The sequence below is a fragment of the Mustela putorius genome, unplaced genomic scaffold (assembly GCF_011764305.1).
Source record: "Mustela putorius furo isolate JIRA1106 unplaced genomic scaffold, ASM1176430v1.1 tig00003845_pilon_pilon_pilon, whole genome shotgun sequence".
Taxonomy (NCBI): Eukaryota; Metazoa; Chordata; class Mammalia; order Carnivora; family Mustelidae; genus Mustela; species Mustela putorius.
In genome coordinates this window covers 41,164,297-41,183,668 of record NW_025421998.1, presented here as the reverse complement: position 1 = coordinate 41,183,668, position 19,372 = coordinate 41,164,297, and the positions used below count along the sequence as shown (strand labels likewise).

General features: G+C 34.4%; 1 protein-coding gene across 1 annotated transcript in view; it reads right to left on the bottom strand.

The window, feature by feature from the left end:
* The window catches only part of GLCCI1 (glucocorticoid induced 1), a 129,380-nt gene that overhangs the window by 49,586 nt on the left and 60,422 nt on the right, over nucleotides 1-19,372 (bottom strand). The window contains exon 3 of the mRNA XM_045089726.1: nucleotides 16,834-16,985. Within this exon, the coding sequence (XP_044945661.1) occupies nucleotides 16,834-16,985 (152 nt within the window). The remainder of the gene's footprint in view (nucleotides 1-16,833; nucleotides 16,986-19,372) is intronic.

Below are 19,372 nucleotides of genomic sequence, written 5' to 3'. Positions count from 1 at the left end.
TAAAACTCATTTTTAAATAAATTTTTTTTTTAAATTTTAAAGTAAACTTTATGCCCAATGTGGGGCTTGAATTCACAATCCGAGATCAAGAGTTTCATGCTCCACCAACTGAGCCAGCCAGGCACCCCTGATATAAAACTGAAAAAAATCTATTTTTTGTACAATTAATCTTTGGTCTTAGAATTTAATGTAGTTTATAATCTATAATAGAAATATGATTACTGACTAATTATTTTACAGTACTTAAAGAGATGATCCTTTTTTTTTTAAAAAAGATTTTATTTATTCATTTGACAGACAGAGATCACAAGAAGGCAGAGAGGCAGGCAGAGAGAGAGGGGGAAGCAGGCTCCCCGCCGAGCAGACAGCCTGATGTGGGGCTCGATCCCAGGATCGAGCTGAAGGCAGAGGCTTTAACCCACTGAGCGCCCCTAAAGAGATGATCCTTAAAGTACTGATCAACCTGGCAAGAAATGAAATGAAGTGAAATTACATGATGATCAGTGATAATTAAGTTAATAATTATGGTGGTAGACTGATTTTAAGTTATAAAAAACTTTATAATAGACAATTATAAATTATTCATTATTTATAAATATATCATTTAGAGATTTGCTTTTTTTCCCCACTAATAAAAAAATGCTTAAACTTTAAAAAACTTTTAACTTAAAGGATTTGGAAAAGTCCATCCTGATGAAACATTAAAAGAAGCACAAAAAAGATGATGATTCTACTATTTTATCCTTTGTTCTTCTGATAACAGTATACAAGAATAGCTTTATAACTAAGTATAAATATAAATTGCTGTTTCACTTGTTAACAAATAATGTACAAAAGAAAAGAGTTCAGCTGAAAAAGCTTTAGAAATTCAGTGACAGCAGCACTTACATGCTCAAATATTTTTATCACACTTCAACTACACAGCAAGTTATGTGCTCATTAGGTTAGACCAGTTTCAATAGTGTGGTCTGTGGACAAGCAGCATCAGCCTCATCAGAAATCATGTTAGAGATGTAAATTCTCAGGGTCAATCCCAGAATTACTAAATCTGGTATTCTTAGATAAAGCTCAGCAACCCATGTTCTAACAAGATATCCAGATGATGATGATGCTAGCTTAAGTCTGAAAACCATTATTAGAGTAAGAATATAAAAATGAATAAGAAATAGGGGCGCCTGGGTGGCTCAGTGGGTTAAAGCCTCTGCCTTCCACTCAGGTCATGATCCCAGGGTCTTGGGATCAAGCCCCATGGGCTCTCTGCTCGGCAGGGAGCCTGCCTCCCCCACTCTCTCTGCCTGCCTCTCTGCTTACTTGTGACTTCTGTCTGTCAAATAAATAAATAAAATCTTTTAAAAAAATGAGTAAGAAATAGATTCTGCACTCAAGGTCCCAGACTAACCATATATCCACTCATTTTTCTTAGAGGCTAATATCAATTAACGAGTATAATATCAATTTGCATATAATTACATGTTTGGAAATTAACATAAACTAATGTAAATATCATTTGGAGCCACGTGGAAAGTTACATTGATAGGGAGAAATTTTTCATCACTGAGGAACCTTAAACAGTAGTCCCTAGCAAGGGTTAACATGCCTGAGTATTTAAGCAAAATGCATAACATTTGCTATCTACTTTAATTGGGCCTCAATATGCTCAAAACACAACTGAATGATAATCTGTGAAGTAATGGTTTGTGACTTTCCAGATTAGTACCAAGGAACTTATTCAGAAGATTTAAGAAGGTGTATTTCTTAAGTTTAAGGTGAGGGGGGAGAGGAGTTGGTGAATTGCAAGTTCTGAAAACAGGAAATACCACAGAAATCAAGTATTGCATCTGTGTTCCATATGATAAAATGAAATAATATGCCTTACTCTGTAAGAAATGCTAATTTGAGAAAAAGCAATCATAAATGTGCCAAAAACCTTCAAAATATTCACAGTAATTCTATTCCTAAGAATTAACCTGAGATGTGCACCCAGAGATGCACTGGAAATACATTAAATGTCTATCAGTAGAGAAATGAAAAACTGTGGCACAGTCTTACAATATAAAATATTATATGGACTACAATCCCACTTTAGTAAGCAAATACACACAAAGAGAAAAAGACTAGAGAGAGACATTTCAAACTATAAATAGTAGTGAGAATTCTAGATAATGCTATGGTAAATCCATAAATTTTTTCTTTGGCTGAATGAGAAAAAAATCAGAGAAAAAAAAGACTTAAAACCACGCTTAGGAATATTTAGTGTCATGGGAAAAGGCTATGACTTATTAAAAAGATTAAAAAACACTACCTATCATATCATCTGAATTCTACTTTTAAATTGATTTTTTAAGGGTAAATAATCAAGATATAAAATTATATATATCACATTGTTAAAAAATAGCTATGTCTGGATATTAGCAATACAGGCAACTTATTCTGTGATTTTTTTGTATTTTCTAAATTTTCTACAATGACTACTGTTTTCAAAATTAGAAACAGCATTTAAAAAAATTAATAGTGCTATGCTACAGGATTGGTAAGTATGGCTATATATCTACAATGAGAAAGCCCTCCTAACTTTAGATATAAATGTCAAATCTATTTTGGAAGACAGGTTACCCATAAATTACATGTAAGTTAGAATGGCACTATACATTACATTAGACTGGTCTCTTCTGTGGGGATTAGGGTTTTTTCCAAATTCCAAGGGTCTAAACACAGATTACCAACTATCAGCAATAGGAACAGAGTTAGAGACTTCAGGTAAGCAGGAACATTTTATGTTTAGAGTAACTGAAAAGTGAAGGTCACTGAAATGTCAAATTCTCAGAAATATTAGTGGAAAGTTATTGATGAAAATACTGACAGGAAGTTATAATTCAGTTCAGTTATGGCTTTCACGGTACACTTTGATTATGTAAGAGAAAAAAAAAATCTATAAAAATGTTCTCCTGAAAAAGTTAAACAACAGAGCTAACATATGATCCAGTAATTCCCAGAGAAACAAAAACATGTGTCCACACAAAAAGGTGTACACAAATGTTCACAGCAGTACATGAACTCATGAATGTAGAAATAAATTTTATTAAATACCCTGGAATATTAGTTAGCGATAAAAAGGGATAAAATACTGATACATGGTATAGTATGGATGAACCTTAGAAATACTATACTCAGTAAAAGAAAGCAGATACCAAAGGCTCCATATTGTGTGAGTCCATTTATATTATCTGTTCAGAATGTACAAACCTATAGAGGCAGAAAGTAGATTTGTGTGTGTCTATGGCTGAGAGAAAGAGGATTCAGGGAGAACCGTGAGTGACTGCTAATGAGTACAGTGGTTTCTTTTTAGAGTGATGAAAATATTCTAAAATTGATTATGGCAATGGTTGCACAACCCTGAATTTAATATATTAAGAACCACTGAACTGTATACTTTTAATAGGTGAACTGTTTGGTATATAAATTATATCTCAGTAAAACAGTTCCGAAAATAGTTAAGTCAAAGAGGCAATTATAAATCAGCCTCATTTTTCAATTCAAAGAAAAGCCATGTATTGCTGAATCCAAAAGTCTCAAGCATTATTTGCATTTTCTCAAAAATAACTGATATTTTCTGTTACACTTTTCTTGCCAAGTTTCAAGTCACATAGAGGCACTAGTCAAGTAATTGAATAGAAGAGGCCAGAAGGGACCGTACATTAATAATCTATCCAGTTAGGTTTCTCAAGTCATGCTGAGAACATTTAACAAAAAAATTAAAGACATAACATAAAGTGTACAATGAAAATACTATTCTCTGGCTTCCTATAGAAACAGAGTTACTAATAGACTCTCCACAAATAACAGGCTTCCACTTTAACTAAAAGCGGATGGTTATGTGAGGAATTAAAAGTATAAACAATATTTCAATTTATTACTTGGTATTTGTACCTAACAATAATACCCTTTCTGACATGTTCTATCACTAATATTGAGAAGGAATTTAAAATCAAATGAGGAGATCTAATTTTCGGCTTTTAGAGAGCATTAGAATGTATTAATTCTTTGGTGTTACAATCTTCTAAATTACAATTTACCTTGGTTGCTGGATTTCAAAACTTTTTAAAAAATAATATACTCTAACACTTTAAATAATATATTTAACAATCACATTGGAGAATCTGAATTATCCAAGAAATAAACTACCTTTGTTGCTTCTTGATAGCTTTTAATATTTAAACAAAAATCTTTCACACCTGACAGAAAATCAGCAACATAAATGACTACGAGATATCATCCAAAAATATTTCCACACTATTCCAAAGTCATAAAAACTAACAGTGCTCAACTGATTGCATGACTATCATCAATAGGATATCTAAGTCATGAGGAAAGAAGACGTTTCCTTAACAATCTCCACTTTCCCATAAATGGACCCACCAATCTGAACTGCCATTTCTTATTGGTTAAGACTGCGCAGTAGACAACAATAGCTACTTAGGACTGAGTGAATCCTGACCTACCAGAAACTATTTATTGTTTCAGACCCTTATCATGAGGCAGAGCTATCTGTGTAATTCCTATGCCATCTCCTACCACTTCAAACTTAATGCTTATAATTGCATATCAATTGTTGACATTAGTAATAATGACTTTCTCTGTCACTTAATTCACTATCATTAAATTAAAGCTTCCTGACAGAAAAATATTATAGATTCTAATACAAAGCAAACTAACATTTACCAATATCTACCATGTCCTAGATATGTGCTAGAAGCTTAACATGGATTATTTTATGTAATCCTCACTGCAGTAGGTACCAGTGGTATTTCCTAAAAGCTATGAGAATTCCAACAGCAATGAAAACTCATTCAGTTTATACTAATTCACTCAGTTCATACTAAAGTTTCCTGGGAATGTGACAGATCCTATCCCAATCATTCATTTATACAAAATAGTTATTAATAAGTTGAAAGGCATGTTGCTTTCTCATACCATATATGCCCTTAGCTATTGACTTAATTCTTAAGTTCTTAAAGCTTAATGTCACTAACATTCTCTAAGTAAATATTAATTATTTATTACTATTACAGGATTTTTGACAGAAAAGTGATAGGTTAGAAGTTATAAAAGGACGAGAGCCAATGTACCAGATTACAAAGGTCAGTATGATAGAGTAACAGGGTTGTTCCAAATAAATACAACCTACTTCATAATTTTACCTACAGCTAAATTAGGGATATAGGTATGGTGGAAGTGACTAAGGAAAGGAGTTTAATTCTGTTACCAGGCAAATGTTTCTGGTAATGGGAAGAAACCCAAGTAGATGGATAATATGAGTATGGGGGAGGCTCTTCACTAAAAACCTTTTACTTTTAAATAAAATGAATTTACTATCTATTAAAAATTATTAAGTAGGGGGCACCTGGGTGGCTCAGTGGGTTGAGCTTCTGCCTTCGGCTCTGGTCATGATCCCGGAGTCCTGGGATTGAGCCCCGCATCGGGTTCTCTGCTCAGCAGGGAGCCTGCTTCCCCCCTCTCTCTGCCTGCCTGCCTGTCTACTTGTGATCACTGTCTGTCAAATAAATAAATAAAATCTTAAAAAAACAAAAATAAAAATTATTAAGTAGAGGGGCGCCTGGGTGGCTCAGTCATTGAGCATCTGTCTTTGATTCAGATCATGATCCAGAGTCCGGGGATGGAGCCCTGCATCCCTGGGTTCCTTATTCAGCGGGGAGCCTGCTTCTCCCTCTCCCTTTGCCCCTCCCCCGGCTTGTGTTCCCTCTCTTGCTGTCTGTCAAATAAATAAATAAAATCTTTAAAAAATATTAATAAGTAGTACTTTGAGTTTCTGATAATTTTAGAACTAGTGTTTGAAAATAATGAATATTAAATATTTTAGCCATGGACTTTAGTTTTTCATCAATAAAGCTGAGTATTTTCCTTTGGCAACCAAAAATATTACTCCCTAAGTTAGGAACATGACTACTTTCATGTGGACTGTCAAAACTCTTAGGATTATACAATCCTCTGACTCTGAATTAGCCAATAGCTAAAAGAGAAAGTAAAGGTGATCTTCAACAGGAAGGACTCTTTATACATTCACTCAACAGCCAGTTAGGGACCAGCCCAGTAAAAATAACAACTTGGGTCCCTGGAACACAATCTAAGAGGCCAAAACGGCCAAATCTTTAGACTTGTTTCCATTTGCAAAGAAGCCTCCTACTCCCCAAAATAGTTCCATCAACTGCTGTTTCTTAAACAAACTTGTTTAACAAGGACACAGGAAACCCAAACAACTGTATTAAGCATGACTTCTGGTCAGGAAATGAGTTTTTGATCAGTGGTAAAACTGAAAGTTCTCGTTCATATGTATTACTATTTGAGGTATATCATCCATGCCTTTGATTCAATTCCTCCCCCAGCCAAGCTCCTTTCACAGAAGGAGGAAAAGGACAGATTATTTTAAATGTAATTTCAATAGCACAAAATTTATGTATTTTAGTTTAGAGTTGCTAATTTTATTGATTATGGCTAAAGCCAAATGCAAAGTACTTACTCCAGATCTGATACTTAAAAATAAATAAAAATAGGAATGCCTGGATGGCTCGGTCAGTTAAGTACCTGACTCTAATTTCAGTTCAAGGTTGTAAGATGGAGTCCCCCTCCCCATCGGGCTCTGCACTGGGCATGGAGCCTGCTTAAGATTCTCTCTCTCGGGGCACCTGGGTAGCTCAGTGGGTTAAACCTCTGCCTTCGGCTCAGGTCATGATCTCAGGGTCCTGGGATCGAGAGCCCCACATCAGGCTCTCTGCTCAGCAGGGAGCCTGTCCCCCGTCCCCCCCGCATGCCTCTCTGTCTACTTGTGATCTGTCTCTCTCTGTTAAATAAACTAATAAAATATTTAAAAAAAAAAAAAAAGATTCTCTCTCTCCCTCTCCCTCTGACCGCGCCATCTCTATAAATCAGTCAATCAATCAATAGATTTCTGGTGACACCTAGGTGGCTCATTTGATTAAGTGAATGCCTTTAGCTCAGGTCATCATCCTGGAGTCCCAGAATCAAGTCCCACATCAGGCTCTCTGCTCAGCCAGGAGACTGCTTCTCACTCTGACTCTCTCTGAGGCCTCTCATGCTCTCTCTCATTCTCACTTTCTCAAATAGATAAAATAAAATAAATCTTAAAAAATAAATAAACAGATAAATAAATTTCTAGAGAAAGATGCTGGCATGGAGTTAGGATCATAATACTCCATACATTCAAACCTAATGAAATTAAGAAAAATAAATTAAAATGGTATTTTTTGTGTTTTTGGCATGTTTAAATGTTTCTTACTTCAAATTTTGAAAACCGATTTTAAAAAATAAAATACCAAAGAAAAACATCATCTGGAAAATAAAAGTAAAATATGTAGAATTTCACTTAGGATCTAACCATCCCATCTCTTATTCTTCAAAGAATAGAAAGGTAAATGAGAAAAATTCTACAGTCTTCTCTGATACCAAATTTGGAGGGAAAATAAACGAGGGGAGTAGACTAGATATCAAAGTGGAAAGATTTATGTACAGTAAAAGCTATTCTCATATCACTTGCTCATCAGAAATTTTTAAAAAACTGCCATGTTCACCATACCATTGTTCGCTAATAGGGAAATATGGCAGAGGACTCCAAAACAAATAAATAAACAGACAAATAAATAAATAAATAAATGGTGCAAAGCTAATTATTTCCAGCAATAAGCAAGATTAACTAGAACAAAAAGACAAAAGACAAAAACTAAGAAATAAAAAACATGGGAAAGAGGTAGGAGAAAAGAAGAAGAAATTTCCTCTTGAAGATCCCCTTTCTAACTGTGAATTTACAGTGCCAAGGCCACTAGTCAAACATTCACCTATCTTTCACTCTCTCTGCTGGTAAATATAAATAATAATACCAATTACTTATTGACATTTAATGTGTTGGTCCCTATTCCCAGCATTTCAAACACATTAACTTATTTTAGCCCTTACAATAACCCTATGAGGTACAATAATATCCCAATAACAAATGAGAGAAGTGAGACACTGAAATAAAGGGATTTGCCCAGAATTACAAAGCAGGAAAATGCTGGAGACAAGATTCAACACCAGTTTGCTTCCAGAACCAGAGCTCTTGACCAATGGAAGAAAAAATTAATAAATGAAACAGTTTTCGATACTAATTTATATTATGAAAAGGTTAAATTCAGGGGAAAAATATGGATCAAGATACAGAGTATCTATAATAATAATAAATAATACCAACCAAAACAAAGATATAATGGACATAAATCTTTATACATCCATATTATTAAGATATATAAAGCAATGATCACTGGAAACATACATCAGCAGAAATTTTAATTCAGTAATTGCCAGCTTATGATGAAACAAACAGATATAAAGGGGCTATAGAGAAACTGAATAACATAATTAATAAGGCTGAATTAATATGTAATGAATTCTGTATCTAGAAGTAAAGACTATGCCTTGTTTTCAAATACCCAAAGAGCATAAAAAAAAAAAAGATCTTATATTAGGTCACAAAGAAAATTTCACTGACGTTTCCACAGATACATAATTCTATTTTCTAAATACAATAAAGCTAGAAATTAAATTTTTACTCAAAAATTTTAACCATTTAGAAATTAAAAATAAAACAAAAAGTCTCATATACTAAACAGCATATCAAAACTGAAACTACACAGTATCTTGCAAATACAAATGAGCTCAGAGAGTAAGTCTTGACATAAAACACCTATATTACTGAACAAGAAACACATACAAAAATTAAGCATTTATCTCTAGAATTGCGAAAAAATATATACACTCCAGGAAGGCAGAAGTAAGGCAATGATAGAGCAAAGTCAGACAGCAATGAACTAGGAAAAAGAAAAATAAGAAAACAAATTTCAATACATTACTTTTTTAAAAAAATACTATATAACCTAATAAATTTAATTACTCAAAACACATATGCAATATTATAAGTAATAAAAAAATAACTACAGAAATACAAGAAATTAAAATAATTATATAAGAATATTTTGTGAAACTATGCAAAATACTTGAAAGGCTAGATGAAATGGATTATATTCAAATGAAAATACTGAACAAAAGAAACAGAAACTAACAGAAACCAAAAGCCAAAGGGGTGCCTGGATGGTGCAATTGGTTAAATGTCCAAGTCTTGGTTTCCACTCTGGGCATATTATCAGGGTCCTGAGACTGAGCCCTGTGTTGGGCTCCCTCAGGATCTGTGCTCAGTGTGAGTCTGCTTATGACTCATTCTCCCTCTCCCTCCCCACCTCCTCCCTATGTGCAAGCACTCTCTTACAAATAAAAATAAAATCTTAAAAAAAAAAAAAAAAACAGAAACCAAGAGCCATGGGAAAAAATTGAGACTTTACTAAAGAGTTATAATCTGAAAACACACTAGTTATTAGCTTCATAGGTAAAATCTTTTCAGACTCAAATAACAGATAATTGGGATATTTTCACCATATGTGCCAGAGCACAAAGGAAGGAAACTTGCAAAATCTTTTTATGAAGCAAGTATGACACTAATCTAAGGATTACATTATGAAAAAGAAAAAAGTTTAGACCTCATTTCTGAATTCTGAAACAAATATAAATATTAACAAACACTTCATTTGCCACTGTATATTTTTAAAAAGGACTCCATAAATAGCATTTATTCCAAAATGTAGTCATGACCAATTATTAAGTAATCTATTAAAGAAATTCACCATCTTACACATAATGAGTCAAAACAACATATTCACTTCAATGATGCAATGGCATTTCACACAAAGAATCACTTCCAATTTAAGAAGAAAAACAATTAGTAAAATGAGTACACTTAATGCTACTCCTGTCAGAATGAATGTACCAGTTAAGTTTATTGAGATATAACTGACATATAGCATTATATTAGCTTTAGGTGTAAAACTTGGTTCAATATTGGTCTATGCTGTGAAGGGATCAGCACAATAATCCTAACACCATCACCACTCACAGTTATGGGAATTTTTTCTTGTAATGACAACTTTTAAGATTTTCTTTCTTACCAACTTTCAAATATGCAATACAGTATTAGTAACTATAGTTGCCATGGGGTCCATGATACCCACTAGACAAATTATTTTATAAATAATTTTATTTTCACCCATTTCACCCACCCCCCCAACTCCCAGCAACCATCAATCTGTTCTTTGTATCTGTGTCTTTTTTTTTAAGATTCTACATATACGTGAGATCATATTTGATCATGTTTATCTTTGTCTTTGATTTATTTTACTGAAGTATATGACAAGCTTTCATTCTTTTTTTTAAATGGCTGAATAATATTCCATTGTATCTACACAGCACAACTTCTTTGTCTATCTATCTGCTGATAATCATTTAGATTGCTTCCACACCTTGGCTACTGTAAATAACTGTCCAAAGAACATGGGGGTGTATGTACGTTTTCAGCTTAGTGTTTTGTCTTCTTTGGATAAATACCCAGAAGTAGAACTGCTGGATGATATGGTAGTTCTATTTTTAATTTTTTGAAGAAACTCCATACTGTTTTCCATAGTGGCTGCACCAATTTATATTCCTACCCACAATGAACAAGCATTTCCCTTTTTCCACATCCTAGCCAACATTTGTTATCTTATTTTTTTCCTAACAGTCTGACAGGTGTGAGGTGGTATCTCACTGCGGCTTTGATTGCATTTCCCTTATCATTAGTGATGCTGAGCTTCTTTTCATATTCCTTCTAGTTGTCTAAATGCCTTCTTTGGAAAAATGTGTATTCAGATCTTCTATCCATTTTTTAACTGGATTGTTTGTTATTTTGCCATTGAATTATGGAAGTTCTTTGCTATTTTGGATATGATTTGTAAATATTTTCTCCTGTTCAGTAGGACGTCTTTTCATTTTGTTTATGGTTTCCTTTGCTATGCAGAAGCTTTTTAGTCTGATGTAGTCCCACTTGTTTATTTTTGCCTTTGTTGCCTTTACTTTTAATGTCAAATTCAAAAAATTGTCACTAAGACCTATGTCAAAAAGCTGTGTTTTCTTCTAGAATTTTTTTTATGGTTTCAGGTCTTACACTTAAGTCATTAGTCCATATGAGTTAAATTTTTGTGTATAATATATGATAGTGGTCCAGTTTTCCCAACATCATTTATTGAGGAGCCTTGTCTTTTCCGCATTGTATATTCTTTCCTCCTCAGTGGTCAAATGATTACATATGCACGGGTTTATTTCCGGGCTCTGTTCTCTTCCACTAATCTAGGTGTCTGTTTTTACACCAATACCTCACTGTTTTAATTATAATAGCATTGTAATATAGTTTGAAGTAAGGAATTATGATGTCTCCAGCTTGTTTTTTCTCAGGATGCTTTAGCTATTCAGAGTCTTTTGTGGTTCAATATAAATTTTAGGATTGTTTGTTCTATTTCTGTGAAAAATGCCTCCGGAATTTCGACAGGGATTGCACTCAATCTGTAGACTGCTTTAGGTAATATGAACATTTTAACAATATTACTTCTTCCAATCCATAAGCATAGAATAGCTATTTATCTGTGTCTTCTTCCATTTCTTTAGTCCATGCCTTATATAGTTCAGTGTACAGGTCTTTCACCTCCTTGGTTAGATTATTTCCTTTTTTAAAAAAAATTTTTATTATGTTAGGTTGTTTTCCTACCTATTTTATTCTCTTGATGCAATTGTAAATGCGATTTTCTTAAAATGTCTGATACATTATTAGCATAAAGAAACACAACAAATTTCTGTATATTGATATTATATCCTGCAACTTCATACTGAATTAATTTATTAGTTCTACCTGTCTTTTGGAGTTTTCAGGGTCTCCTATATATAACATCATGTTATCTGCAAATAGTGACAGTGTTACTTCTTCTTTTCCTATTTGGAAGCCTTTTATTTCCTTTTCTTGCCTAATTGCTCTGGCTAAGATGTCCAATACTATGTGGAGTATGTGGAGCGAGCATCCTTATTTTGTTCCTGATGTTAAGAAGTTTTCAGTTTTTCACCATTGAGTATGATGTTAGGTATGGGCTTGGCAGAGATGGCCTTTATTGTGTTGAAATACGTTGTCTCTATACTCATTATTTTGAAATTCCTTTTTTTTTTAAAATTAAAGATTTCATTTATTTGACAGAGATCGCAAGTAGTCAGAGAGGCAGCCAGAGAGAGAGGAAGGGAAGCAGGCTCCCTGCTGAGCAGAGAGCCCGATGTGGGGCTCAATCCCAGGGTCCCGGGATCATGACCTGAGTCGAAGGCAGAGGCTTTAACCCACTGAGCCACCCAGGGGCCCCTTGAAATTCTTTATGGTGTATGATCCTTTTAATGTATTGTTGAATTAGGTTTGCTAATTTTTTTTGAGGTTTTTTACATCTAAATTCATCAGGGACATTGTCATATATTTTTCATATTATTTTCATATAATTTGTCTTGTTTTGGTGCACCAGCTCTTTAAAGCTTCTTCCCATAGTAAGTTTCATGGCCAAACTTAACTTTACGTGGGCAGAGAAGTAAAATCCTACCATGGGCTATGAAGAGAGAATGTATATATTTGTGAAAAGCCCTCATTGCTACTATACCTAGGAATTCAGAAGAAACACGTTTTATTATTGCTCTAAGCTATATTTCACTGTTTGACCACTTCATAAAAACTATATGCATTACTTTCTCATTTAAAAACATGCTCATGTTCAGAACTTTAAATCCATCCAGAGATGAAGCTTTAGACTATATGGTGAAAACTGAGAAAATATTACTGTCTGATTACTGTAACCTTAACTATAAAGTTCAATTTTAAGAGTTGGCAATAATTTTTTCTTTAAAAAAAGGTTGTATCTGCAAGGCTAATGTCTTAGAGTAATATTAAATTCCACAAAAGGGTTTTTAGTTTTTATTTCTATTAAGCTATACAGATTATTCTAATAATCTGGCAATGATCCATGTCTTCACTGGCCATAAACGTGTGAAGCTGTTTCTCTTTTAGTCCTCAGAATAAATGCATGATTCTGCAAACTGGGTATTGCTAACTTCAATTTATAGAAAAGGAAAGTGAAGTTTGGACAACATGAAAGTTAATTTAGTGGGCCATGATTATTTCCCCAATATATTATTCAAAAAATTACTAACATACCACTTCACTGAAAAAAACCCCTTAGTGAGCACTCATAATGTCAACAAATTCTATACATAATACTTTACTTTATTTGCCTCAACATATATCTACCTGTCCATCAACTGATCTTATTTTTGATTCATTTCAAGGCAAGCTGCAGACAGCAGTATACTTCACCCCTAAACATCTGATTAGAGTTCAATATTTGTTTACTGCTCTATATTTTAAAAATGACGTTATATAGTAAAATATACAAGTGTATACTTGTATACATTCTGACAAGTACATTCATCCACATAACAAACACCTCTATCAAGATATAAAAAAACTTCCATTCTCCCAGAAGGTAGGTTCTCTCAGATTGGGCCTTGATTTGAACACATGATCCATCTCCAAGGTCCATGGTATTTTTCACAACACTATGCTACTTCTTTCTAAAAGGCCCAATGTGTAAGTACATTAAACATTAAGAATTTTATTCCTAACCCTCAATAACTACAGTAGTTGAAATATGGAAATATGAAAGGAAGAAAATACTAGAGACACCCTCCATCAAAACCAGACAGCCTCGATATTTAATATCCGTAGTAAACAGACTGTACACGTTCCCTCCACTGACTTACCTCTAAATAAACAAAAACTTCTACTTGCCTCCCTAAGAGCTCAAGAGTTAGCCCAAGAAGAATGGATGTGGCAATTAAAAAAAAAAATTCATATGTTCATCTCTTGTATCTTTAATTAAATCAACAGATGCTTGGGGGCAAGAACATTTCTTACACTTAAGTGTCATATGCTTTAGTGGTTGCTCTGAGAGGCAGTGGGGATTTGGAGAAAAAGCCAAAGCTTTAGAATCAGCCAAATCTGGGTTCAAATCTCTTGATTTAGTAGCGATATAAACAACAAATTACTTAACTTCTCCATGCCTCAGTATCTCATCTGTAAAATGAGGCTTTTGTTTTACCTTCCTTTCAATGTCCTTTCTCAAATAAGTATCTAAATGGAGATCCATGCAGACTTTTGCCCTGGACCTCAAGTTTTAGGGGCAACTGTTCTGGTCCTCTTCTAGTTATACCCCTCCTCACAGGTGAAGAGATCATAGGTCCAAAAGAACATACACACCACGAGCCCACACCTCTGCCTCCGTCTATGCCCTGGGTAATCTAGACCCAGGAATTCCTTGCCTAAAAAGAGTAGCCTTGCCTCCAAGGTCTGAAAGAACCTATACCCTGGGTCTCATTTGCTGAAGAAATATGAAGGAAGCATAGATGTGAGGACGGGGTGGTTGAAACGTTATGTGTAAAGCCATCCCTCAGAGAAGAGAATGGTGTGTGGGGTAGGAAGAGATACAGGTTTAGGTGCAGAAGGCAGGATGTGCTCAACGCATGCAGACATATTCTGGCATGTATGTCTGAAGAATCCAACTTTAGTTCAAACCTAAAGTTCAAGGTCCATAGGGTGTATTTGTCAAAGTGGGAGAACAAAATATATTTTAAACACACACACAAACACACATTTATTATTTTAACTTAGATGTACATGGTATGTTGGTCTTCATTTAAATTTGCATTACAAATGACCTTAACTGTATCTACTACCAATAGGTATTGACATACTCACTTTCAAATATTATCATATTTAGTCATGTAACATTATCATGAGCTAGGCTTCACTAACCCCGTCATGCAGATAAAGAAACAGACAAGCTTAAGAAACCCTTTTTTCTATCTCTACCTCGCTTTCTTAACTCTCCAATATCTGCGTTTCCTCCTCTGTCATATCATCAATATTACACTCTCCAAAATAATGTGCCCCGAATTCCTAACTTGAGCCCTTCTTCTCCATGGTTTCTCTTTAGCACCTGACAGTGTTACCAATTCTTCCTCAGAACATCTTTCCCTTTCTTCTAAGGCTAGACTATCAGTTCTCTTAGGTTTTGCTCTTTTTCTGGCTCCTCTTTCTGAATAGTGTCTGCATAAAGTACATGATCAATAAAAAGTAGGATTTTTTTCAAATCTAAAAAGAGATTTTATCTTGAAGTACAGTGCCAGTCACTCAACTAAGTGATACATGCACGCACAGCATTCCATTTATCCTAAAAACACCATAAAACTGAAGCTCAGAATTACTGACTAACTTGTGTCAGAAACCTGGCTCCAACACTTTCTGGCTTTATGATCCTGAGTAAGTCACTTATCCTCCCTGAGTCTCAGCTTCCCTGTCTGTGTCATCTTGTAACATTCTTATGAGAATTAAATGAAACTCAGGATATAAAACACACAGCACATGATCCATCGTCAGTAAATGTTAACCCCCTCCCTCCTCTTCCTGGTGCTTCCAGATGAATATATTAGTTTTTTCTTTCCCTCTGTGCATTTCCAAAGACTAAGTCCTTGGTCTCTTGACCTTTCTTTATGTTCCATGTCTACACTTACCACACATGTCAACCCAACCTCTCCAGAAAGGTGATCCTGAATTACCTGCATCCATTTCTAAGTGTCCAGGCCTACATCTAAGTTTTGCTAGTTATTTCTGTTGGAGAATCCCACTGCATACCATATCAACTGATCTTTTCCTCACAAAATGAAGAACAGAAAGCAAAAGACGGGGGGCGCAGGGGAGAAGCACAAAATATTACAAAGACAAAATTGATATGAGGAATGATAAAGAAGCTAATTTCATGGTTTCAACTTGCTGAGAAAATTACAAAAATTGCAAAGATTCTCATAAATCATGTCCAAAATTTTCTCCCTTTTTTCTTCAGACATGAAGCTCTAATCCTTCCATTTCCCTAATCCACAAAGCCCCAAATCTTCTCATTCCTTTTGATTCTCTCACATTGAAGTGCTTTCTTCATCAAACATCTAATTACATACTATCTTCTATTACTGATTTTCAGAAATTAACACCTATGTTCTTAACTATGCTCCAAGTTCTTTAACACCAATAACCATCTCTTATATTTTTAGTTCTTCACAATGCTGATTAACTACTATTATGAAGATATGGTCAAGAACTCAGAAATCATAAATTAAGATGTTTTCAGACTTTTTCCTGACTTGGAAGGAAACACTTCTAAAATCAAAAAGGTTGGGGAACCTTCGACATGTAGAAAAGTGTGACAAGCCATGTGTTAATATTTTACAAATTATGTCCAAGAACAGTGCAAACTTTTCTCCAAAACTAATTTATAATTTTCTCATATAGATACTAGTTATTATATTAATTTCTGTTAAGCAATTCTTAAAACTATGTCTCAAAAACCATGTAATATAGACTTCTGTGCTATTTATTAAATTCTAAATAATTTTTAAACTTTTATTTATTTTTTTTTAAAGATTTTATTTATTTGACAGAGAGAGATCACAAGTAGGCAGAGAGGCAGGCAGAGTGAGAGAGGGAAGCAGGCTCCCTGCTGAGCAGAGAGCCTGATGCGGGGCTCAATCCAGGACCCTGAGATCATGACCTGAGCCGAAGGCAGCGGCTTAACCCACTGAGCCACCCAGGCACCCCAATTTTAAAACTTTTAAAACCCAAATGACAAAAAACAAAGTTTAAAAAAGAAATGGCTTCCTTTTTTGGTTGAATATATTTTAAATTTGAAAAAATTTTATGAAATTACATTTTCTTTAATGTGATCAAAACAGAAGAACTGCAGAGTAATAAAACTGATTTTGATTTGCTTATTTTACCTGAGTAGCTTTATCTTTCATGCATGAAGGGTAATGAACATGAGGATCCCGTGGCCACTGTCCTGTGAGATAAGGTCCTGTTATCGTATCCAAAGAAGAGGTTCGCCTTATTGTACTAGAGGTTCGAACTTGCTGAGATTTTGGCCTGTCCACTATAAAAAGTGAAAAAAAAAATTAGATTAGTCACTGACAAATTACGTAAAATTTAAAATTATTTAAACTTCATAGCTTATAGCGAATGTCACCCTGTCAATTTTCCCTAGAATATGTATTTACCCTAAAAGTTCCCTTCTATGACCTGATGAAATTTGTAGACCCTCTCTGAAGGAAAATACATTTACATGTTAAATCTTGCATATCCTTCCAGGGCTGTCACAGATGCTGTGAAGCTCACCCATTTTAGAGATCTATTCTAAAACCTACCCATCTTTGTCACTGCCATTACTTTAATTAAGACTCTCTCATGTCTCACCTGGACTGCCAGTTCCCTAACTGCTCTCCCTGCATCCATCTCAATTAAATCTTACAGGGCTACCGCCCAACACCACTAAAAAAAACCATTTCCGTGGTTAATCATTGCCTTTAATGTAAAGCCTGCATTTTTTACAATTTGGCTCCCACAGACCTCTGTGTTTAATATCTTGCTACTCCTCTATAAATCCACACTAACTACAAAGTGCCAAATGAACTAACTGCAGTTTCCCAAATGTAAAACACTCCCTTCCCTGCCTCTACACATTCTATTATTTACTGAGCCTAGAACACTCTCCTTTTTTTGTTCACTTGACAAAGTCTTATCTCCCAGACCAGTTTCAGTGTCATACCGCCTCTGTGAAACTTTCCCAGTGTTTTCTTTCTCCATCTCTACCTCTGCTTGCATGCAACCGTAAGTCTGTCTTTCTCCCCAACAAGTTTAGCCTCTGCATACGGAAAAGGAGTCAATGCTCAACACTTATTTGATCAATTTATTCACAGCTACACAAAAATAACATGTATAAAGAACTCTATATTTGATTTCAATTTCATCATTTACATATGAAGAATCTGACGCCCAGAGGGATAAAACTGAATTGTCTAGTGAAAGAGAACTGCTAACAGAAGACAGAGGTAAAAAAGAAGCAAGATCTCTAGACATTCTATACCTTTCAATCCATCTACCACAACCACCTAGTTTTCTCCTTTTGGGTAACTCTAAGTACTTCTGTTGAAAATTAAAATAATCATAACGAACTCTACAGTTTCTTTACAAAGAAATTATAGAGGTTTTCATATCTACATCCCCAGTAATTTACCACCGATGTGCTTTCTATAATGAAACCCCTTGACTTACAAGCTCCAAGGCTCAAAGTCTTATTCAGGATTATATCTCACATTGAACTAAAATGCCTTGCACATTATAGTCAAGAGACATTTGTTACTGAACACTGTTCTTTAACTATCTTCCTGAAACCAGAATACATTAAGCAGGTTTTTTTTTTTTTTAATCAGACAACAAAACACAGCATCCTAATTTCATTTCACCGTGGGCAGAGAATCTAGGATGACCTATTTCTACCTACTCTTTGCAATTACCTGAATTTTCTTTCAATTTTTATAAACACTTCATGAGTCATGAAGAAGATATATTTTCTGTTTTCAGAATATAGAGCTCTTTATTTGTCTTGTACATCAACTGAAATAAAAATATAGAATATAGGAATAAAATAAGTGGATCTGTCACAGATTTAGAAGAGAACTCTCAAATTTCTAAACTACCATTGAGAACTAATAATTCTCTTTCTTTCCTGCAATTTATTTATTTATTGGAGAGAGAGAGAGAGCGCACACGAGAATGGGGGCAGGAGTAGACGGAGAGAGACAAGCAGATGCCGTGCTGAGCAAGGAGCCTGACAGAGGGCTTGATCCCAGGACCCTGAGATCATGACCTGAGGCAAAATCAAGAGCCAGATGCTCAAACAACTAAGCCATACACATGCCCTTCTTTCTTGCAATTTTTTATCATTTATATTTGAGTTCTGTGTAATTTAACACATACTGATCCATGATGTCATCATCATGGTTTGCACACTTCACCATTATAATCTGTTCCATTTATCACTTTTTAAAAAAACTCTTTTAAATGAAACATTATGACCCCCTTTTGCTCTCTATTATAATTTGCCTGGGTCCCTATTCTTTAATTTTCCAATTCCTTCAATCATTCTGTTTATGTGTCTCTTGTATACAGTATATAAACTAGGCTTTTTGAAAAAGAAGAAAAAAACTTTGTAGTATGCCTTCTTGTAGAAAGTAAATTTATCCCACTTATGTTATTGCTATAAAAAGTTTAACTTGTCATGTAACATTTTTCTTCCTATTTGCGATACTTCCTTGCTGTGTGTCCTGTATTTCACTGTTTTTTTTTTCTTCTCTCTTCTTGTAAAAACTAATATCAATGTAAACTGTTTTTAATAGTAGAAATTATTTCTGTTAATTCATTCAAGAATTTTTTTCCTGGCTATAAAAGCAATACCCACAAATATTAGGAACTCTGGAAAAC